The following is a 25,067-nucleotide window of genomic DNA, read 5'->3' as shown; positions in this document are numbered from 1 at the left end:
AATGTTCGCCAGTCTGTGAGTCACCCACCCAGCAGTTATGGGATTTGATTTTACTCTGATTGCGCCCCTCCTACCGTCTCACTGTGGCTTCTCCTCTGTCCTTGGACGTGGGGTATCCTCCTTGGTGAAGTCCAGGGTCTTCCTGTCAATGATTGTCCAGCAGCCAGTTTTGATTCTGGTGCTCTCGCAAGAGGGAGTGAGAGCACGTCCTTCTACTCCGCCATCTTGGTTCCCAAGTTGCTTTCTATGAGCTGAGGAGACACAGCTGAGACTCCAGGGAGATCAAACTCTGTTGTGCCAGAGTTTGCACAACAGAGTATCAGAGAGGAGAGAGCTGTGCAAAGAGAAAACCCCAGAGATCTGGCGAGGCTGCCCTTCAAAGATAAAGCCTGTATGCAACTGATCGGCACATGCATTGATGAAGAGCTGGGGAAAGAAGGGTCTGAGAGGATTAAAGGGAACAGTTCCCAGAGCTGGGCCAGGAATAGTCAAATGTTTCTATTATCTAAATCAAGATGAAACAGAAAGATATTTCAAAGTTTCTGATACAATTTTTTTTTCTTTTTTAAAGGGGAAGAGGAGGAAATGAGGAGTCTTTTTTTTTTTTTAATTGATTGATTGATTGATCGATTGCTATGTTGGGTCTTCGTTTCTGTACACGGGCTTTCTCTAGTTGCGGCAAGCGGGGGCCACTCTTCATCGCGGTGCGCGGGCCTCTCACTATCGTGGCCTCTCTCGTTGCGGAGCACAGGCTCCAGACGCGCAGGCTCAGTAGTTGTGGCTCACGGGCCTAGTTGCTCGGCAGCATGTGGGATCTTCCCAGACCAGGGCTCGAACCCGTGTCCCCTGCATTAGCAGGCAGATTCTCAACCACTGCGCCACCAGGGAAGCCCTCTGATACAATTTTAAGTGAAAATGGTGAGAAAGTGAAGCTGCCAGATGGCAAATATTTAATTTCTGCTCAGTTTTCTTCCATCACAAATACCCTGTGCTGGGCAGAGACTGAGGTCTAAATGGTCCTCATTCTTCACGCTCCTGGATTCACCCTCTTTGACACATGGCTTTTCAGCTCCTTTTACTGAAGAGGCAGAATCTGTTCTCCCAACCCTTGATCCCGAGTTAGGTTATGAGATTTACTTCGGTCAATGGAATGCCAGCTGATGTGACACACGAAGATCAGAACAGACTTGTATTTTTCTGCTTCTTCTCTTAGTTCTGTGCCACCGCGGTGAGAGGTGCCTGGGTTTGTTTGCTGCGCAATGATACACAAGTCCAGTCATCTCAGATGGGGCCATTCTCCATCAGCGGACAACAGCCTCCCCAAGGCAGGTGCGCAGGAGACCAGAACACCTGCTGAGCCAAGAGTGTGGTCTTGAGACCCCTGAGCTCAGTAAAGTGGTGTCTGCCACTGAGGTTTCTGGTTGATTCACAGCATTATTATGGCAGTAAATAACGGATATTGCTGCTTATGTTTTTTAACTCCCATTTTTCAGTTACATTTCTATTTGGAATAGTGTGGTAAAGTAGATGTCAGTGGATTCAATGTTTTTCTAGAGTTTCTGTATTCCTTTTTAAAAACAGCTTTGAGATATAATTCACCTACTGTACAATTCACCTACTTAAAGTGTCCAATTCAATTGTTTTTTTGTATATTCACAGAGTTGTGCATTCATCTCCACAATCTATTTTATCAATTTTATTGATAAAAAAAATTTTGGAAATTTTATCAATTTCCAAAAAAAGAAATCTTTCTTTTTCTAGCCTACAAGTCTCCCATCTCCCACAGCCCCAAGCAAACACTCATCTACTTTCTGTCTCTATAGGTTTGTCCTTTTTGACATTTCATATCAATGGGCTCATATAATATATGGTTCCTTATGACTAACTAATTTCACTCAGAGTATTTTCAAGATTCCTCTACACTGGAGTACTTCACTCATCAGTACTTCAGCCTAAAAAAATATCACTGGAATTATGGAATAAACTTAATCCTTAAGGGTGTGTTTTTTTAATTAACCAGCACTATTACGAGTTCTCAGTCTTGTTTTCAATTTAAAAAGACTTTTAATGATAATCATTAAAATGCTTATGGTTGAATTTAGATTCAATTCTGTGCAATAAAATCAAATTGGTTATAACACAATAAAGGCCGTATATGAGAAGCCCATAGCTGATGTCATACTCTGTGCTTTTCCTCTAAGATCAAGAATAAGAGAAAGATGCCCACTCTCGCCACTTTTATTCAACATAGTATTAGAAGTCCTAGTCAGAGTAATTAGGCAAAAAAAAAAAAAGGAAATCAGCAGCACCCAGCTGGAAAGGAAGAAGTAAAATTGTCAATATTTGCAGATGACATGATATTATATATAGAAAACCCTAAAGACTCCACCAAAAATCACTGTTAGAACTAATAAACAACTTTAGTAATGTTGCAGAATACAAAATCAATATACAAAAATTGGTTGCATTTCTATATGCTAGTAATAAAACAATACCACTTACAATTGCATCAAAAGAATAAAATACCTATGAATAAATTTAACCATGGAGGTGAAAGACCTGTACATTGAAAACTATAAGACACTGATGAAAGTAACTGAAGAAGACACAAATAAATGGAAAGATACTCTGTGGCTCAAAGATTAGAAGAATTAATATTGTTAAACTGTCCATACTACCAGAAGCAATCTACAGATTCAGTTCAATCCCTATCAAAATTCCAATGGCATTTTACACAGAAACAGAGCAAAAAAATCCTAAAATGTGTAAGGAACCACAAAACACCCTGAATAACCAAAGCAATCTTAAGAGAGAACAAAGCTGGAAGCATCATGCTTCCTGATTGTAAGTTATATTACAAAACTATGGTATGGTATTAGTATAAAAAGAGGCACATTGATGAATGGAGCAGAATAGAGAGCTCAGAAATAAACGCACACATATATGGTCACTTAATTTATCACAAAGGAGCCAAGAATATACAATGGGGAAAGGACAGTCTGTTCAACAAATGGTGTTGGCAAAACTGGACAGCCACATGCAAAAGAATAAAACTAGACTACTACCTTACACCATACAAAAATTAACTCAAAATGGAATAAAGACTTGAATTTAAGACCTGAAATCATAAAACTCCTAGAAGGAAACATATACGGTAAGCTCCTGGACATTGGTCATGGCCATGATTTTTTGGATATGACACCAAAAGCAAAGGCAATAAAAGTAAAAATAAACAAGTGAGACTACATCAAACTAAAAAGCTTTTGTACAGTAAAGGAAACCATCAACCAAATGAAAAGGCAACCAATTGAATGGGAGAAATATTTGCAAATCATGTATCTGATAATGGGCTAATATCTAATATATATAAAGATCTCACACAACTCAATAGCAAACAAACAATCTAATTAAAAATGGGCAAAGGATCTGAAGAGACATTTTTCCAAAGAACACATACAGTTGACCAACAGGTATAGGAAAAGATGCTCAACGTCACTAATCATCAGGGAAATGCAAATCGAAACCACAATGAGATATCACTTCACACCTGTTTGTATGATTATCATCAAAAGGTAAGAAATAACAAGTGTTGGCAAGGATGTGAAGAGAAGGAGACACTTGTGCACTCTTGGTGGGAATGTAAATTGGTACAGACAGTATGGAAAATAGCATGGAGTTTCCTCAAAAGATCAAAACTGGGACTACCATATGATCCAGCAATTTCACTTCTGTGTATTTGTACAAAGAAAATGAAAACACTAACTCCAAAAGATATATGTACACCCATGTTTATTACAGAATTATTTACAATAGTTAAGACATGGGAACAACTTCAGTGTTCATTGATGGGTGAATGGATAAAAAAATGTGATACACACACTGGAATACTATTGAGCCATTAAGAAAAAGGAAATTGTGCCATTTGTGACAACATGGAGGGACTTCGAGAGCATTATGCTAAGTGAAATAAGTTAGAGAAAGATAACCTATGGTCTCACTGATATGAGTAATCTTAAAAAGAAAAAAAAGGAGCTCATAAATACAGAGAACAGATAGTTGGTTGCCAGACTGGGAGGGTGGGGATGGGGGTTGGAAGTAGGTGACATGAGTGAAGGGGGTTCAAAAGGTACAAATTTCCAGTTATAAAATAAATAAGCCACAGGGATGTAATGTATAGCATGGTGAATATAGTTATTAATACTGTATTGCATATTTACCAGTTGCTGCAAGTAAATCTTAAAAGTTCTCATCACAAGAAGAAAGAAAAAAATCTGTGACTGTGTATGGTGATTGATGGTAACCAGATTTACTGTGATGTTCATTTTGCAATACACACAAATGTCAAATCATTGAATTGTACACCTGAAACTAATATAGTGTTCTATGTCAATTATACCTCAATAGAAAAATTCTTAGGTCAAGATCAGATGTTGATTTTAATTTTAAATTAGAAAAGGACTTTTAAGGATGCACTCAACTCTGCCTCCCTCTTCCTACCCCAAAGGAGTAAAGAAAAATTGTGACCTTTTATGCCTTTCATAAAATTAGAAATTTTGTTTAAAGGGTATAATATATCTCAATTTAAAAAGTTTAAAAAAAAAAAAGAATTTTTTTTCCTGGACACTCATGTAGTTGATTCTGTGAATTTATCCTTCTTTGTGATATGATAGAAGGAAGTTCTAGAATCTCCCTTTTCTCTCTATGTATGCACCTCAGCTGCTGCCATCAGTGGACATGTGTGCAAGATGCTATTGGAGACTGTGGTGCTTGAATTGGGTAGAATGCTGGACAGCTGACTCTGCACTTCATTTTAACGTTAAGCCTCTCTGATTCTACTTGTGCCAGAATGTCAGAAAAAGTGTGTTGTTTATGCACAATCCTGTGAAATGTTTATTAAGCACTTTTGGAAATACCATGCAGTATTGCTTTTATACTTCAAGTTCTTAGTTGTGGTTTGTTCTATCTTAGATACCAGTGTTTGTTAGTCCCCAAAAGTCCTACTGGGTTGAAATGGGCTGAATTGGAAAGAAATAGTATAAGCAGATAAGGTAGGGGGTCTATGGAGAAAGAAAACCAGGCATGGCTTTCTGGACATAAGAGAACACCTATTAATTTAGTACAAGCCATTTTGTGATCTAAGCCTGGCCAGAGTGCTTGCCCTTGAACAGGTCTCAGTAATGAAGGATCTTAAGGGAAAACAAGAATGCTGACTGTTATCAGGCAAGAGAAGTAGCACTAGTAATAATGTATCAATTGTAAAGACTTCCAGTTCTGTTTCCATGGTAAAGATTAGCCTGAAGCACTCAACCACCAGGTCAAACGGAACCTAAGGGATGATGGCGTTGACCTTTTCTGATCCTCCGGATTTCAATCAACTAAAGCCTGGGCTCTGCCTACCTCCCAAGTCCTTTCATGAATATACATGTACCCTTAGCTTAAAACTTCCCCAGTTTTGCTGTTTGGGGAGACACCGCTTTGGGAAAGATCCCTGGTGTTCTACTTACTTGCTGCAAGTAACAAATCCTTCCTTCTCTCACTCTTTGTCTTGGTTGTGTCTTTTGGCTCGACACCCACCAAGAGGCAAACTTAGTTTTTCGGATAACAATATGAGGCTGACTATTCTCTAGCTGAGATTTATGTAATTAGATGCATAATCCTTTGGTTGTTAAAACCAGGGCTTCCAAGGGCTAGTTATAGGGAACATAGCTCATCAGAGATAACCTGCAAAGACACCGTGCAGCGTGTTTTTTATCACACATGTGACAATTCTTCTCCCTGCAGTCTGTCTCTCCATAATCGTTCTTCAGGATTTGTTGCCTGGGGGCTTATGGGAAAAATGACTCCTAATAGAAATACGATTATATTTTATTCACAGTATTCTTTCAGAGGATTTAATGATACATCTGTTCCCATTACAAGAGTAAAGTTAAATGTATTCCCAGATTTAGATAAAACACGCAGAAATAATTTACAGGGAGAAAACTGCTGAATAAAGAAGAAAAATGAATGGAGTCATGTTTTGATCTATGGAGAGCATTGAGAAAGGATTTCATTCAGGTGGGGTGAGTTGATCCTTCCTCTTCTCGGTAGGGAATCCTGAGTGCACAGACTGCTCTCAGGTGAGCAGGAAAACAGAAGACTTTGGTCAGGAAATGCCAAGGGTGTAGTTTCACTTAGAAAATACTTTCCTAGGCAGCCTGTCTGCACTTACACATATGAGGGTCCACACACTTCTGAACATCGGAAGTTGATTTCTTGTCTTTTATTTGTGACGTGTGCTGATTTCAAGTTCTCTTTTGTGTTTGGTGTGAACTCTGCAGACACATACATGTATGCGCGTGCGTGATTTGTGGGCTTTGAATCATCACTTAGAGAAATGTGCAAGATTAGATCTACACATTTTCTTCACCTTTCCTTTGTTTTGATTTTTTTTAATTTAATTTAATTTTATATTGGAGTATAGCTGATTTACAATATTGTGTTAGTTTCAGTTGTACAGCAAAGTGATTCAGTTATACATATACATGTGTCCATTCTTTTACAGATTCTTTTCCCATATAGATTATGACAGAATGTTGAGTAGAGTTCCCTGTGCTATTCAGTTGGTCTTGTTGATTATCTGTCATCTTTCTTACATAAAAGAGCAAAGGGCTGTGGAAACAGGTCACAGAATGCAGCGGACTGCCCCTGACCTGCAGGGATTTAGCTTGGAGGCCTTGGCGGTCCCGTTAGGCATCCTTTCTCCTCTGAGCCTGGAGCTCTAGCATCAGCCTACCTGATCCAGCGCCCTGTGGATGAGCATGGTGTTAAGTACTTGACATTCATTTACTCCTGTAACCCTTGGATCAGTTGTCTGCTGGTAAGACTTCTATTATCTTATGAAACAGACAACGAAGCTGAGGATCACAGATGCTGAGCAGCTGCCGGGGGTCTCACGGGTGGGTACCAACTCCTAGGGCAGCTCTGGGGCTGGTACGTGGAATGCTCAGCAGTTTCCATCCCTTTGTGGGGGTTTCAGACCTGTAATTTCATAATGGCTCTATGACTGGCTATCATCACCATTCTACACACAAGAAAAGTGAAGCACAAAGCCACGAAGTCTCCAGCGAAAGAAGGCAGCTGGAAAGGGGTAAAACCAGGAGTCGCATCAGCTGTCTGCTAGCAAGTCCCTGCTTTGGGCCCTGCTTTGCCTGGTCTCTTCAAGCCTCCTCACCTGGGGCTGCCCTTGTCTTGGAAGATCATGTAACAGCCCCAGTGCTGTCCAGTGGTCAATGCTGTGCACTGCACAAGGACATCTGCCTGCAAATCTCAATCCCTCGTGGGCTGTTTCATCTCTGACTTGGAAAATCCATCCTGAATGTCTGCTCAAGTAATTTACCAGCATTGTCCTTTTTGGTTTTAATTGACATCAATTACTAAGGCGCCTTCTAACCCATTTTAAATGGATTTCCCATGAACAACTGAATAGAGTTTTCACAGGTGACAACTTTTCTGTTTCAGAGACCTGAGGGCCAGTGAGAAGGGGTTTCAGAGCTCAGCTGACCTGGTCCAAGTCTGGCTTGCTTTGTGACACATCCATTAAACTCTCTGAGGTTAGTCTGTCTATCCATTAAATGGGCAGAGTAACATTTACTTCAAAGGAATGCTGTGACCATTTATTTAGATTACACACACACACACAGACACACACACACAGACTGTCTGTTGTATAGGCTTTAAAAAATATTAGACACTTAATGTAAATCATTAATTTATATTTGCTTTAAAAATTAGAAATACCATATTCAGGTTCTGGGACATGTATTAGGCACTAGGAAAATGTCTGACTAATAAATGAAGGTCACTCTACCGCTTGTGGCTTTTTTCAAGGTTCTAAATGCACCCTCCGAGCAAGCTTTGCTCAGTGTTTCCCGGGACTGCTGATTGATGGGGTGAGTGGGAAGAGTTCCTGATTCCCAGGGGCCCTGAGTAGGAGTGGAGAAAGCTGGAAAGTTGGGATCAGAATCTACATATTTGGGTCAAATTCTACTTGTAAATTCTGTGGCCTTGCCAAGCTATTTACATTTTCTATTCCTGTGTTTGTTTTTTACCCAGGTTGCAGAATAGAAATAATAAAAACAGCTTTTCTGCTTTGTTCTCAGGCATATAACGCCCTACTCAAGGTTAAAGTTACTTTCATATTCTGATCACTTTGGATGGTGCAAGAATGCCTGGACACTGTTCCTAAGTCTCAGCGCATTTGTCATGAGTCTGGTCACACTTTTAGGAGAGTATTGATCCTAGTGATGCCATGCTCATCCCTCCTTCATTTACATCTGCTGGCAGCCTCTTTAGGAAGTAGAGGAGGCCATGTGACTTACCTCAAGGTCATGGGTCTTGAAATCCTTCTTCCTCCATGGGCCATCAGGCCTCTATCTATATACTCCGAAACAATTTATCTATTTATCTGCTTATCTATCTATCCATTTATTTATCTATCCATTTATTTATTTATTTAAGATGCCTTTTATATTCCATCATTTTTCAATATGAACTTTTGGGTAACTGTATTAAAGAATTTGAATGGAAAGGAATACACATACAGTATATAGAAGTTGATTCAGAACTCTTCATTCTTCAATTAAGTGTATTCAGTTTACCTACTTAACATAAGGTCACTTCCCTGATGATATTTGGAGTAAGATTCCTTCTCCCAGGATGCCAGTTTTTAGTTTTATATATCTGCTGACCACAATTCTCAAATCTCCAAGTAGGAATATACATAATAAAATGCTGACATTATAGTAGAAGTCGGGTCGGTGTTTTAATTAATTATTTTTTAATTTTAATTTTTTCCAGCTTTATTGAGATGTATTTTGACACATAACACTGTATATATAACCGTATATATTTCGAAATGATTACCATAATAAGGTTCTTTAGGTTTTTATTTTTAAATATGAATCATTAAATGAGTTGGGAAAACAAAAGCAGTCTTTTTTACAACAGTTCTCAGTACATGTAAATATTTTCTTCAAACCGGATTAGTTACTTGTCCTAAGTTCTTTTCAACCAAGAAAAAAAAAAAAGAAACTCACATTTTTCCTAGCATCGGTGTTAATGCTCAAGCATCATCAGCGTGGTGAAGCTCGGTCTCAGACTGAAGTCCACTGACCTGCTCAGCTGTTCAGAGTGGGAAACCAGCCGGTGAAGGAGCTAGGACCGCGGATTCGGATTCGGAGCGAGTGCAGGTTGAAGACCTTCACCGACTTGACTCGCACTTCCTCCCGCCACCGCCAGGAGCGCCCGGGACGCGTGGAGCTCGCAGCGCGGCGGGAGCGGGTGGGGGTGGGGTGGGGGTGTGGCTGCAGGTTGGGGCTCCCGCCCGCCGGCTGCGCGGGTTCGCCGAGCCCGGAGGAGGGAGCGCTAGCTACCCCGAGCGGGAGGGAGCTTGCAGACTCCGGCTCAGAGCAGCTGTCTGGACACCTTGGGTTTTGGGGTGGGGAGCCCAGGCGACTGTGAACATGGACTCCGCCGTGGGAGCCTGTCTCAGGATGCTCTTTCTTTTGTCTGCAAAGCCCTGGAGTACATTAGCAGCAGGGAATACTTGTGAGTACAGCAAATCTTTTAAAACTTATACTGACAACTGAGAATTGGTGTTTTTTAAAAAAATAATTGAATTTTACAAATGGAATCACTGGTCTGCTTCTGAAAATGAGGCATTTAAAAAACATCGCAAAGTCCCAACGCTTGGATAGGATGGTTTACAATGGTTTTTCCACTTGTCAAGTCTGTAATACACAAAGCCTGTTTTGACTTGTCTGTGAGCTGAATTTTCTCTGTGTGCTGTTGTTTTGAATATTCATTGAGAAAGCTCAAATTCTAGTAAAAGCTAAAATTAGCATGAGAATATTGAGGCGGAGAGAGACCAGAGAGAGAATAGCAGGAGATGAGGAGAGAAGAGCATGCCAATATGTCATTTATTTCTTTTTACTATGAATACATTTTGCAGGATTTATGTCAGAAAGGAAATCGTTGGCCGACCTGGCCGGGTCCTGCATTAGCGTAGATGTTTGCAGTTGGCGCCCTGCGGAATCGGGTACCAAGAACTCGGGCGCTGCAGCGGCGGGCAGGCTCCGCAGCAGAGCCCAGGCGGCAAACCTGGTTAGTCCCCAGAATTACGAGAAGGATAGACCCCTCAGAATTAGAAGGCTTTTGCTTAAAGGAAAAACATAACCTGCCATTCAGGTTCATTTGCAAGTGCACATGCTTGTATATTGTGATGTGCTGTGTTTCTCATTTTGTTGGTTCAGTGAAGATATATTAACCTCTCAGTTCTGGACTGGCAATGTGAGTCTGATCTAAAGATGCTAGCCAAATTGATTCAGCCGACCTCAAGGCATTTTAATCTGGAAATCGGAAAAAGTTTTCGAAGTGTTATTCAGATTGAAATTTCCATCATAGCGCTTTTCTTTCCTTGAGGGATTGGAAGAAAGCCCCCTTAGTCCTACATCCACACCCCATCCCCCTCAAGAATTTTTTTTAAATCAGGTTGTAGGGAGTAAGGCAAGCTATTATGCATTTCAAGAAAGTGCTAGTAGGCATGTTAGAAACCGACCTTGCTGCTGGGTATCCCGTTTTATCTGGGGGTGGGGTGGGCTGGGGAACTCCGCCCTTACCAGGAAGTTTGTGCTAAAGTGAAAAGCATATTGTACAAATAGTTACCCTTCCAGCATTCATCCATATATGCCCCGAGGCTGTGATAAGTTTGTGTTGTCATCATTTAGTATCAGCTCATTTAATGCCATATTATATGAGTCACTCCTGAAAATGAGCCTTAGTCTCCTTTAAGAAAATACTGCCCCGTGTTTCAGACAGAATTTTAATTTAGCTTTGGGCACAATTTCCATGAATTAATTAAAATGGAGGCATTTACATGAAATCCTTAGGTCCTGCGGTAAAGCATTTATCACTTTGCTAAGAAATTAAAAATGTAGTACTAAATGATTTGCTAGTATAAAAGAATTGTAGAATAATTTAACATAGTACACTGAGGTGCAATTAAAAAGTCACCAGAGGTCACTCTTACTTAAAGGAAACATGGCTTCAAAAATCCTTCCCTTAGAAGAGAAGCAGAGTGCTGTGCTGCCTTTCTTGTCTCCTTAGTTGTGATTACAGGATATTGCAAGATCAGTTATTTTGATATTCTTTATTTTCTGTTTGTATTTTATTCCCTGAAATCCACAGAGGTATCATGTTCTTCATACTGAGCATCTTTTTTAAGAGTCACATGCTCTGAGGTGCTCCATGTCTGAATATCCAGGCAGATATCCTTTTCTGAATTGAATATATCTCTAAGCTCAGTTCGTCTGGGTCTCTGGCTGACTCTTCAAATGTGAATGCTAGTTTTCACTTTTCAGCCTCTGTTTTATTTAGATGTGTTTAGTACTCTGATTAAAAGTTCAGTAAGTTAAAAGTACCTATGTAAATGTGCATGGCTAAGAACATTTTAGATACTATAGAGTCCTTGATCACCGCAAAGATGGCTACTATAGTTGTTCAAGTGTCAAGTATATATTTAAATGTCTTTGCAGAAGTAAAGATTCATAGAGGGTACACAAACTGTGTTTGATAATTGCTTGCTAATCTCATTTGACAGTATCCTTTGTGGCAGTAGAGGTAATTATAGTCTAGATTATAGACTATTATATTCTATATATTATAGTATTATAATATAGATTATTATATTATAATATAATAATCTATATTATAGTATTATAATATTACATATATTACTATCGTATTATAGTCTAGATTACATATTATAGTAATATGTAATAGTCTAGATAGTCTAGATAGTCTAGATTACATATATAATTACTATTATATATATAATATATATATTATATATATTACATATATATAGTCTAGTCTAGATAGTCTATATAGTCTAGATTACATATATAATTACTATTATATATATAATATATATATTATATATATTACATATATTATTATTATTATAATATTACATATAATACTATCGTATTATAGTCTAGATTAGCTAATTTGACCAATTGGATTTTTCCTTAACTCTCGAATATTTGGGAGGTGTTTGTTTGTATGTGTAGATGTATATACAAGCAAGGTATTTCAAACCCATATTTGAAATTTGTTACTACATAAATCAAGGTAGAGGGTTCTTTTAGTCCTGTCCCATCATTTGAGAAATTCTAAAGAGGAGTTTGCCAGCAGGATGGGATTTAGGTTACCAACAAGAAATCACGAACACGAGCATTTGCTCAAGTCTTTTGATCGCTAACCTTTTATTCCTAAGAAGTGTTTTAAGAACTCAAGTAATCTTTTCAGACAAGACTTTAAAACTAACAAAAATGAAATATTCTTAAGCCCTGATAAAATAATGAGAACTGTATGTAAATGTTCAAAAAGGTAAAGATCTTCTCCCCAAAAGGATACAGTGACATTTTTCCTCTATTTACAACTGGTTCTCAGTAGTAAATTAGTCAGACAGACGCGGGGGCGGGGGGGGGTGTCAACCTGGGTGAGGTTCTGGCATAAGACATACTCTCATACAGGACTTGGTTGAAACATTTGACATCTCAGAAATTATCCATGTTTTGACATGAATCTTTATAATTAATGGGAAATTTTAAGTCAGGAGGAGTCTACACAGGGCGAGAGTAATGTTTCTAAATAGCCAAAAACATGGGCTTTTTTTTTTTTTTTCTCTTATTCTCTCTCTTTTTGAAGATAAAACAAGTTGAATGGACAGCATCCTCTAGGACCTGATATTTAAAAATTGTGCATCTCTACTTGGTCTGCCTTCTAGAACTCTTTGTATTTAGTCAAGATGAAAGTGTTGTTCTAATGGAGTTATCCTCTTAAATGGAACGCAAGAGGAAAGTTAGAATATAGATTCCAAGTTAGAGCCCTGTTTTCCAGAAGTTGTTGTGCAGACAGTGGTTGGTTTGCTCACTTCCTACCATGAGCCACAAGTGGAAGAGGGCAGTAGCTCTCTGTTTTAGGATTATCCCTGTGAATCTACTATTTGTTTATGAACTTTCAGATCTTTTTGGGGGGGGGAGGAAGAAGAGATATAATCTGAATAAGAAAATGTCAATATTTTGATTGGATATTTAGTGTTGTAAATCTGTCTCCTGGATCGCATGTCACTTTGAGGAGTAATGTTTACTCTTTCCCGATTAAGGAACAACACAATTGGAAGTTAATTTACAGCTGAATTATTTTCCCCATATAAGTAAAGTGCCAGCTATAGCTAGTAGCTGCTGTCCTCCCTAACTCTACTCCCCAGTGAAAAGAAAAAGGACTGAAGTCTCTGAAAAGGACTGAAGCCAGTGTTAGACATTTCAGCCGCTGTTGATGGTGATTATTTGACGTAAATGATGACATTTATAGACCCAGGGGTTCAATTTAGTGAGTGTTACACATTCATCCGCACCTTGTTAAATCTCAGTACTTGTAATTTTCTCTAGAAGTCTTCTTTTGTTTCCTTCCCCTGTCAAAAGTGCCCTTCCTGTTGTGAGAATAAAAGATGTATTTCTGGCCCACTACAGGTGGGGCACACAACTTGAATCACTGTTCTAGGAGTGGTAATGAGGATTTGTTTTTATCCAACAATGTCTCTTCCCTGTTATGTCCTGCATATGTATGAGAGGTCTCTGCCCTTGGTTGGGGGAGCAGATCAAGCCCATTTTGTTGGCCAGCATGGGAGACAAACATGTGCTCTTCATGTAATACCTAGTGCTTGATCTAGGCAAATATATTAGCACCTCAATTTGAAGATTTGTATCAGATTTGAATCCTTTCTTCACTGGAGCAATGGCTCCTATGTGCTAAAGTGTTACTGTATCATCTTTAATGAAAGTTTATTAATATGATCCTCTAATAGATATTATCACACAATATTATTCTTTTAAAATAAAAATAACATACATCGTATAATAGTGAGACACTTGTTGTATAAATTATCCTAACCCAATAACATGATTAACCTTAAGAATTTGGTATAAAAATACATGAATTGCAGAATGGAGGAACTGAACATAATGCTACAACTGCTAAGACGTATAAAGTCGTGAGAATTGATTTAAGTGAATGTCTAATAGTGTGTTTATCAAATGTCTCTTCTCAAGGGTATTGGTTGTCAGAACTCCTGTCATTTCAATGGGCACAGATTCTTTGTAATTATTTGCTAAGTGTCATCAACATATTCTATTGCTATGTGAGCACAGTCAATCTCAAGTAATGCCATGTGTGCTAAGACAATACAGTCCATAAAGAAGTTTTCACCTTGGGTAATATGGACTAAAATCCTGCTACTGTTTTAATTGGTGCAGGCTTCTTTTTGTCTCAATAGTGTGCTTAGTGGTTTTCTAGAGTGAGTCGAATCCTCCAAGTTAATCAGGATTATCCCTGTGAATCTACTGTTTCTTTATGAATTTTCAGATCTTTGGGGAGGAAGAAGAGATATAATCTGAATAAGAAAATGTCAGTATTTTGGTTGATATTTAGATTGAATTACTTATGTCTACCTATTTCTGAAAGGCATTAGACCATATGTAATATGTTCCTTGGTTTAGGGAGGGAGCCTATCAGAGGATGTGCCCCTGGAGCAGGTGAATGGGGAATCCATTCGTGATTCAGTGAAACATGTTGGGGAAAATGAGCATAGAATATGGAGAGAGGTATTTAGTAAGCACTGGAGCTTGGACTTGTTGGAAAGAGTCTTCAACAAACTGGTAAACGGACGGTTTTTTTTTAAAAATCATATTTGAATAAACTTCCCAGAAATACTGAGGTCAGAATATTTTTGAAAACTTCGGGAAAACAACAACATTTTTTTCTCCAAAAAAACTTACAAAGTCCATGTGACTATCAACACAGAGTGACAGGCAAGGCTAGAGCTGTGAGGGTCCTGAAGCTTATGCAACTGGGGGAGACTCTTTAAGCAAACAAACAAACAAAATGACCCTAAAGACACATTATCAGTGACCCTCCCACGCCTGAAAGCCTGTTCTGGGGAGAAGACTGGAGCTCAAGAATGTCTGCTCCTTTGAGTTGATTTGGAAAAACAACCCCAAATCATTCAAGAGTACTAAATAAAGGACATATTCACTGACAAAAATCTCAATTAACTGAGCAAATTTGAATTTGAATTTTTCCCTTTAAATCAAAATCAGAATTTGAATATAAAAGTATACTTATAAAAGTATAAAAGAGTTCAAACAATTTGGAATGAATAGATCCAGGGTTTACCTGCAATTCTAATTCTAATCCTGAAAAACAAATATGAAATTAACCTCTGGATCTTCTCCCCACTTAACTTTTCAGAGCCTTTAAGGGCTTGGCTTCAACATACAAAGTTCTTCAGAGTAACTTCCAAAGTGTCCCCACTCAATCTGCCTACCTGGGGCCCGTTGCGGTGCTGATTGCTATAGGCTCTGTTGCATCATATTGAATAACTTTTAAAAACGGAATTATTTATGTCTACCTATTTCTGAGAGGCAGGAAACCATATGTAATACGTTCCTTCAAAATATCATACATGTTTTTTCCAGTTTGAGTTCTATGGCATAAGGTTAAAATCTGTGTGCTAATTAAAGTTATACACAACTTGTAAATACTGTAAAAACTAACACAACATTGTAAATCAACTATACTCCAATGTAAAATAAAAAGTTAAAAAAAGAGAGGGTATGATAGAGTGACCTTTTGACATTATGCAGGAACATTGTTTAATAGGCCCACATGATTGTTTAATTACCTAGAAGAATGCACCCATGTATGACTTGGTCATTTACTATTTGATTGGAGTTTAGAAGCTGAAATTGATGATTTTTTTTTTTTTCAGGTACATATGGTAACTACAAAGGTTTTATTGCCCTGTAGGACATTGATCAGTTTTTTTGTAACCTAGCAATCTCATTCTAATGTTCTTCTATAAATGCCTGTAAATTCCTAGTTTCTCAAAATGCTCTTTTACTGGATTAGTCATTAATGAGTTTATGATTCTTTGGCATGCATTTGTTCTATATTTGTACGTGTTGTGTTTTTAACTTTTTGAAAACAATGCTTTGACATAGAGATTGCACATGTCTGGTAGGTGTACACATAACCTTGTGTGATAATACATGTGCTTAGTTTGAGTGTTGCTTTACAATAAATTTCCTTTCTGGTTCATTAGAAACTTTACTTTTCAATAATAATATAGGGAGTCTGGCTCACAATAAAAAATAAAAATATTCTCCTTAGTTTCCAGGTAATGGGTATTTTCAGTGTACTGATTTGAAATAGAATTGAAACATAAATTACTTGAAATTTTGAGTAGTTTAAAGTTAGAAACTATATAATTTTTATTTAAATATATGCCCATTTAATGGACCAGTTTAAAAAAAAACCTCCCTCCAAGGCTGTTAATCACAAATGAAAAAATGATATATTTTATCTAGGCTATGGCTTTTATTAAGTTTTTACTCGGTAGTACATCAGGAAAAGATACTCATGGAGGATGTGCTAGTTATAGCTAACTCATGGAGAGAAACTTGAAAAAAGTTTGTTTTTTAAACTGGCAAATATGATACTTTCGGATGAGTCATTTTAGGGATATGGTAAATGGTGTATCAGATATTTAAATTTATGGTTCCTAAGTTGTATCACCTGTGGTTCCATCTCTGGCCTTAGTGGCTGTCACCTGTGGAGACACCTGTGGAGAAGGAATTTTTATGCCTTTTTAGTGTTCACTGGACCACTGTGGGAGGAAGGGGCTGGTGAACCTTGTTTGGAATCAGTGGCAGTTTCGATAACCTCAGAAGCCACTTAACGCTGTGGCATAGACCTAGGGTCCCCACATGCTCGTTTCAGTAGCATCTCATTCCTTGGGGTGTTCGAGACCCAACAGAGGGTTTCTCTGGAGCTTAGGAGCAAGCAGTGACATTGCTGCTTGGATGATGCAGGAGCGACCTGCTGCCTTGAGACATAAGACCAGGTGCCACCTGCAGTTCTCAAGGTTGTAATTAGTTTTTATTTTAACATTTATAAATCCTCAGGCAGCCAAAGAGCTTGATAAAGTTAAGCTAAATACACTCTTCCTCGGAGTGGTGAATTGGTGGGAGAAGTGGCAGGATGTACCATGTGTGTGTACGTATGTTTGTGTGTCTTAAGGGAGGCTGGTTGGGTAGAGAGACCTGCCGAAGGAATTAAAAACCACTGTCAATAGTTGTAAAAGAGGCACAGATTGGATTAGGTGACAATCCAGTTACGTGGGATTGAGCTATTTCTTACTTGTTACCATGCAGAACGGATAGTCTCCACTTTGGATTTCTGAGCATGTGAGCAATCAGGAAATACAAAGACATCTGCCCTGACCCAGTTGAACCCCAGTTGAAACTATTGCCTTCACGTGTCGGAGGTGTTTTGTGTTCTAGGATATTGCTATGCAGCCACCGTTAGAACCAGCAGCACTTAACCTGCCTCTGAGGCCTTCCCAGGTCCTGGTTCCTGTTAATACAGTTCTAAGGAATGGCTGGTAGGATATTGATTTAAAGGCGAGTAGATATAATAAAGGGAATCTGATTAGCATGCGAAAATAATTCAGTAATTTGATTCAGGTCAAAGAAAGTAATTTTAATATAAACTTCTATTATGGAAGAAAATATTTTAAGAACTGTTAACTATTTTAATGTCTCAGATTTGGCTGATGTAAGAAAAATAATATGTTTCTATAGACATCTGTTCAAATGTTTGGAGATTATCAAAATTAAGGATTTGTCATATAGCTTTACGTTTGCTGTGTCTTTGATGATTAGAAACTTGAGAATAAGGACATTGCTATACACTAAAAGTATAATAATACAACATAAAAAGAAAAATATAGCTGTGTAATGTCATCAAGCTGGCTAGCTGCTGTGTGTCTGTGATTCTTAGGCTTCTCTGCAACGTTGTGTTAATTCATGGAAGTTTTCTTGTTTTAATTAATTAATTAATTAATTAATTATTGGCTGTGTTGGGTCTTCATTGCGGCACTGAGGCTACGGGCTTTCTCTAGTTGCGACCAGCGTGGGTTACTCTTTGTTGTGGTGCGCGGACTTCTCATTGAGGTGCCTTCTCTTGTTTCGGAGCGTGGGCTCTAGGCGCAAGGGCTTCAGTAGTTGTGGTGCGTGGGCTTAGTTGCTCCGCGGCACGTGGGACCTTCCTGGACTAGGGATCGAACCCGTGTTCCCTGTATTGGCAGGCGGACTCTTAACCACTACTCCACCAGGGAAGTCTCGATTCACGGAAGTTCTGATAAGAAAACCTGTGAGCCTTGACATTTCAGAGCACATCCTTTTCTATGGTGTGAACCATGCCGTCATTGCGAGGGGTTAAAAAAATTGGGGGACTGAAAGAGGATATGTTGACTAGAGTTTAGTTAAGGTACGTATTAGAGAGTTTAAGGGAGCGAACGCCAAATTACTCTTTGCTTTCTTAAAGTGACAAGGAACATTTCTGAAAACTATTTTTTCTGGCATAGAACACAGTAGAATTGACAGATCTCAGAGTCAATTACCTATTAGAGGTAAGTCAAATGATCTATTTTGAACTATGGTACAAGGTTAACAAACATTATATTGATTTTCCAGTTTATAAGAATAAACTTTGGATCATAATTATTTACTATTCTTTTGTCATGATGAACTACTGATCTATTTTAAGAAACCTGAAAACCTGATCTTTGGGAGATTTGCATCGCTATGGACTGATTTCACTTGTTCTTCTTGTAAGTGATAGGATTCATTTGTTGGAAGATAGGCTGCATGCTTGCCTAGGGAAAGTTCCTTTTCCTCATGAATATTGCTGCAAGGTGAAGCAAGAGTGGGGAGATACATCCTGCAGGCTATTGCGCATTTGAGCATGAAAAGGACATATGTTGTATCTTAATCTCCATCCCAGTTCCCTAGGGATGAGACTGGCTTACCCACCCTCCCAAGGCCTCCTTCCCAACCCCCAGCATCAACATGCCCAGAGCCTTCACGAGCATCTTCTTCCATTTTCTTAGATGGAGGTGATGCCGAATGACTTCCTGGGTTGACTTGCGTGGATTTGGCCAGCCAAAGAGGTGTCCTTCCTCCTTCACTACTTCCTGTGGGATCCATCCCCCTGAGGTCTTCCACTGTTATTCCATTTCCCAGGTGTAAGAGGGACTGAAGTGGGAGGATGGCAGTGAGAATGAAAAAGTGACACTGCACACAAAGAACACTTTCAGGACTTAATGGTTGTTTGATTCTATGTGGAGTAATAAGAAATGGGAGTGTGAAGGACTGGGGTATTGGCAAGTGACTTAAACAAAACGGGGAATTGTTGGTTCACATCATTGCATTTCAGGCAAGGTTAGATCCAGATGAGGCCGTGCCATCAGGATCAGCCTCTCTTCATGTTTCCGCTCTGTCTTCCCAGTGTCAGCTTGATGCTCAGGCAGGAATCTGCTTGGTAGCTCCATGTCCAAGGTCGACCTTCCTAATCACAGTGATAGAGAGAATGCTTTCCTCTATTTGGACTTTGGTCCTTATTACCCTGAAGCACTAAGCATGTATTTATTTGTTTATTCCCTCAGCTCAAGCTCCAAGAAAGCAGAGACTTCCTCTTTCTTTTTTGTTGTTATTCCTACTTCCTAATCCCAAGAGCACAGGGATGGTCCTGGAAGACAGTGGGTTCTCAATACATATTTGTTGGATAAGTAAAAAGGTGAATGATTCTCTTTCCCCAAACATCCAGCAAGATCCCCAGATCTGACTTCCACTGTTTTGTCTGTGTTGTGACTGCTCTTATCCAGCTACTGTGACAGGAAAGGTTGGCCCTCATGACCAGTGGTGGAGCCAGGAAGTGATTGCAACTTGATCCTTGACCAGGTGCTTTGACTGCATCACTTTGACAAGAAAGCAAAATTCACAATCCATTTAGGTAATTAGTTTAACATCTATTATGAAAAGCACTAGCTTTCAGGCTCTTACTGGCTTCATAGAACAGATGCTTGGTTACATGTCTCCCTCCTTAATCAGATTTTAAACTTCCTGAAAACAGAATCACGCTTCTTTGTTCCTGCAGTGCTTTGCTGATGGTACTCAGTAAGTACCAAGTAAATGGAGAAATTAATATATTTTAAATATGCTACCTTGAAAGTATATAGAATATCTGCAGAATCCCCCCGTGTATTTTATAATCATTTTTTAGGTGGCCTAATAAAAATGAATTTTTATGTGACTATCCCTGAGCTCTCTACTAGCCAACTGATTTGTTCATGGAAGGATCCATTGGCTGATTTTGAGTGTTTTGTTTTCTTCCAGTAGGAAAATGCCTGACATAACTTCTGACCCAAGGCTTTGATAAAAAGCATGGTGCCTGTTCTAAAAGTTGCTGGGAAGCCCTGAGGGAGAGCTTGAAAAGGCCAGGTGTCAGGGGAACTACCAAAGACCAACAAGCAGCAAAGAGGAGGCCTTCTGGCAGGTATTATTAGGCAAGATGACTATTATCTAGGGAGATCTTGATCAAGTCTGATCTCAGCAAGGCTCCATATTCAGGAGGAGCCTGAAACAGAGGTGCCTGGGGGCAGTGTGTAATTGGCATTCTCCACAAGCCTGGTTCATAGTGTCTACCTGATACTTGAAGCAGCATCTAATCCAGGTGGCAAAGGCTCACTGCACATCAGGGCAGAGGGCCTGCAGGTGCACAGGTGGCCATTGCACTTCAGAGTAGGTGTCCAGTTGTCTCCTTGACACCCATGAGGCTAAATTCATTTGGGTCACAGCTGCCTCTGGGAGTGAGAACCATGGACTCTGTGTCCAGTAACCTGCAACATCAAGTGGAAGCTCCCATTGTGCTTGCAGACTTGACCCCCTGGTCTAGGGTGAGGAATTTCTGAGTCTGTTTATGGCTGGCCATTACTGTCAACAAAACCTGTTACTATCTTTGAGAAGTTTTATGACTAGCTAGCTCAAAGGCATGACAAAATGCACATGCTATCACTTAAAGACTACCTCTATTTTCAAACAAAGATTGTTCGTATTTTCAGAATTACATAGAAGGGCACAGTGGAGGTATATAAATGAAGATGATTCCAGCAGCACTCCTTCAAACAGCATAAAACTATAAAATTCAACAAGATGTACTAACATAATGAGTCACACTTTCAGATAGGCAGTGGAGTGGAGTGGTTATGAAAGGAATGTTTGGATTAGGTTTCTGCTTCCACTGATGAATGCCAGCTGTGTGACCCTGGGTAATTTGCTTATCCTTTCTGTGTCTCAGCTTCCTTGTCTCCAAAAATATAAGTAATAATTATAACCCATCTCATAGACTTGTTATGAAGATTAAATTAATTAATATATATAAATAATGCCTGGAACATAGTAAGTCCTCAGTGAATTTTAGCCATTACTATTGCTCCTGTTGATCTCAAGTGTAAAATCAGAAATGTGACTTTGGTCCATGATTTTGGGTAGAATAATCAGATAAGCAATTTTAGGGAAAGGCATTTATACTGGGTATTTCCATTATTCAAAGTATTATCACTAATACTGCAAGATTAAGACAATATTACAAAAGAAGACTATTTAAAAATAAGTTTATGTCATAGAATTAGAAACTCTAACAGTACATTGATATGTTTCAGCTTTCTGTAATATTATATCTCTCTAAGCAATAAAGCTTTTCAGATTAAGCTATTTGGATTAAATTGTCACTAGCAACTTTGACTTCTTTCGGTTTTATATATTTTTCCGTTAGCTGAAAAGGACTCCCCAGATTAAGACAATATGCTGCTGAAACATATACTGCTTGTTATCTGGCTGTTTTTTATGAAGTCTTCTAAGACATATAGTATCTGACCATCAATATGGGTTGTTTGACATTTATGATAGTGAAATGAGTGTTAGTGTCCAAGTCAAACATATTTTGTATGCTGTGGAATGTCATCTCACTTAGAATGGGTATGAAAACTTTGGTGTGGATCCTTGGAAAGAGATCATTACTGTTTGATTGTGAAAGGTTAGGTTTAGCCCCATCTCTTGAATTTTCTCATGTCCCTTTTTCTTCAGTCATCCCATCACTGACTTATTCAAACCCTCTAAATCTCTGGCATTTACTATTGTTGTCTTCATGATTTTCCTGTCTCTACCTCACCTCCTTCTGATCCATTTGCTATCCTGCTGCCAGAATAATCTTTCTAAAGACCACTTACCTGATGATCTTGCTTTTCTGGGTAAAGATTTTCGAATCTTCCCTCACATCACACACACACACACACACACACACACACACACACACACACACATTTATTCCTTGAAAGGTCCCTTCCCTTCACTTCCTGTTCCTAGTCCCTCCTTTAACTGACCCTAAACTACAACCACCACCTAGCTACACTGGCATTCTTCCATCAGGACTTTCAGTTACCCCTCCCTCTACTTCTGGCACTTTCTCTCCATGTCTTGTCTTCCTGTTGAATATAGTCATCTAGGCTCTTACAGATCCATTTCCAGGAAACATATGCTCACAATAAAAATAAAAACATAAAATGCAAGAGGAAGAATCATCAGAAATAATAAACTACAGAATTAGACCAAAATAAATGTATATATTGAAATAGATTTAGGATATAAAATTTGTTTTATATGTATAAAGAAATAAAAGAGTAGAAGAATGGAAAGAATAAGAGACTATCAAAATGATCAAGTAGAATTGAAAAAGAGTAGTATTGAGAAATGAAAAATGTAATCACTGAAATAAAGAATTTAGTGAATGCTGAAACAGCAGATTAGACACAGGTGAAGAGAGACTCAACAAATTAGAAGACACGTTTGAAATAAATAACCAGCATGCACTACAGAGAGATGAAGAGATGGAAAATATGAAAGCCAGGTTAGGGGACAGGGTAAAGCGATTGATTTTTGTATCTGATCTGAGTTCTAGAAGGAAGAGCATGTGGGAAAAAGAAATACTTAAGAGATAATCTATGGGAATTGCCCAAAATTGAAGAGAGTCACCAATGTTTAGATTCAGGAAACCTCTCAAATCCCTAGTGATACAAAGGAAAATAAATTCCCACCCAAAACAACACTTTATATTGGAACTGTAGAACACCAGAATCAAGAGATGTTAAAAGCAGATAAAAGATAAGTATAATAAATAAACAAACAAAATCAGAGACAAGAACTGTTAAAGTTCTGAGAGGGAATAATTACCAACCAAGAATTGTAGACTCATTGACTTTCTCTTTCTTTCTCTTTCAAGAATGAAGGTAAGATAAAGCCATTCACAGAAATATAAAATCAAAGAGCATTTAAGGCCAATTAACCTTCACTAAAGAAGTGTTAATGGATATACTTAGCAAGAAAGAAAATTATTACAGAAGGCAGTTATGAGTACTTATAATCTAGTAGCTAGAAACAAATGGCAGGTCCTCAGGTATAATCACATATTTGAACAGTAATAAAGCTGTTTGTACAACAACATCTTTATGAAGTTGATGGAATTCAAAGGAAGAAGACAAGATAAATCTAAGAGAACAATTGAAAATATAGTTGGAAAAGGCTTACCAGACTTAAAGCATTCTAAGGTCCCTGCATTATTTTGTTTAATTTTAGGCTTTGTTAAATTGTTAAGCAGAATGCAGTGTAAAATTTTAAGGATGACCACTTAAAGAAGAGTAATAAGACATACACATTTCAAACCAGTAGGAAAAATGGAATGGGATGGGGGTAGATTTCAGTCTGTTCAACAGAAAGCAAGAAGAGAGGGGAGGAGAAAATAACTGAGAAAAATAGACAAATAAGCATAAAATAGAATAAAATGAAGTGATAAGGATATAGAGATTTGAATAAATTATTTCTAACTTTGATTTTAAGGATATATATATAGCAGTTAGAAAATATTATGCAGGCTTTTCAATTACATGTGGAATATTTACATTTTTACTTAACCATAAAACCAGTTTCAATAAATTTAAAAGAATTAGTAACATAAAAATAAAATTTCTTAAAACTGAAAAGCAATAATGTATCTCACTTATAAAAGCTCATATTGTGCTGCGTTAGATGAATGGAAAACAATAATTAAAAAAAAAATACCTAGAAACATGGTCACATTTTAAACCACCAAAAATAATGATATAAACTTATTTGCTATAATGGAATGAGAGCTAGTTTAACTTCAGCAGAGCTGTAATACAAGAAGCAAAAAGAAATATAGAAACAAGTATAAGTTCTGAAGGAAAATAACTTTTTTACTAGAAACTATTATTTAAACCATCGTAAAACATGAGTGGAGAGGATGAAGAGGGAGACTAAAATCTTGCTAATGTTCTTTGAGACATAAGTAGAATTTAACCATGGACATTGTTTAAAAATTGAGATAAAGTGTTGCGTTATAAATAGAAGGATGATCAGTAGAAAATAAATTAAATGTGATATTTTGTGTGCTTTTCAAAATCATGAAACTGATGTTCCTCCTCAGAAAAAGTCCTGTTTTCTGTTTCATGTTTTAATATGATTGCATGTTTTTTCATTCATTGTTCTTTCATCTGATAGTGAGAATATTCTTGGTTAAACAGTGAAAGTTTGTTTGTACTTTAGAATAGGTGTATGAAGCTGTTTAAGCATGTGGATTTTTTTACCCAATCTATTTTTTTTATAGACTACTGTTGGCTTGCGGAAGCAGACCTGTGAAAACTGTTAAGGATGATGAGTAGCACCACTGGGTGGATTTGGGTGACACAATATAATTCATGTCCTTAACATCTTACTATTATTATACATAGAAACTTTCACCAATTATTGTTGCTGAGAAATAACTGAAACATTCTCCTGTAAGTGATTAAAATATTTGTCGATTTCTCAGATTTTTAAATAGAATGAAATTGGATCTTATCATGAATTTTCTATAAAAATCTGGAGTTCCTTTTAGGTTAACAGATTTGTATCTTTTATAAACTAATTTTAAGTTCTATAATCTTATATAATGTTTATATGTAGTCTTATGTATAATATACATATAGTCAGGTTTACGAAAGAGAAGGCCAT

At 38.0% G+C, this 25,067-nt stretch overlaps 1 protein-coding gene and 1 long non-coding RNA gene across 4 annotated transcripts in view; both read left to right on the top strand.

The window, feature by feature from the left end:
- Positions 1 to 668: 668 nt before the first annotated feature.
- LOC309653895 overlaps positions 669 to 25,067 on the top strand; it is a 183,202-nt gene continuing 158,803 nt past the window's right edge. The window contains exon 1 of the long non-coding RNA XR_014259598.1: positions 669 to 1,329. This is a non-coding gene — a long non-coding RNA (uncharacterized lncRNA). The remainder of the gene's footprint in view (positions 1,330 to 25,067) is intronic.
- The window catches only part of LOC309653892 (uncharacterized protein), a 50,555-nt gene continuing 35,050 nt past the window's right edge, over positions 9,563 to 25,067 (top strand). For 2 of the 3 annotated variants that reach the window (XM_082478653.1, XM_082478654.1), the window contains exon 1: positions 9,921 to 10,143. In XM_082478653.1, coding sequence (XP_082334779.1) covers positions 9,997 to 10,143 — 147 coding nt within the window. In that variant the 5' untranslated portion in view covers positions 9,921 to 9,996. Of the gene's footprint in view, positions 9,589 to 9,920; positions 10,144 to 25,067 lie in introns of those variants that run through there. The other variant, XR_014259597.1, reaches the window with a different exon arrangement.

This window comes from Balaenoptera physalus, assembly GCF_965194825.1.
Source record: "Balaenoptera physalus genome assembly, contig: HAP1_SCAFFOLD_1423, whole genome shotgun sequence".
In the NCBI taxonomy this organism is placed as follows: domain Eukaryota; kingdom Metazoa; phylum Chordata; class Mammalia; order Artiodactyla; family Balaenopteridae; genus Balaenoptera; species Balaenoptera physalus.
This window is presented reverse-complemented; position numbering and strand designations above follow the sequence as displayed.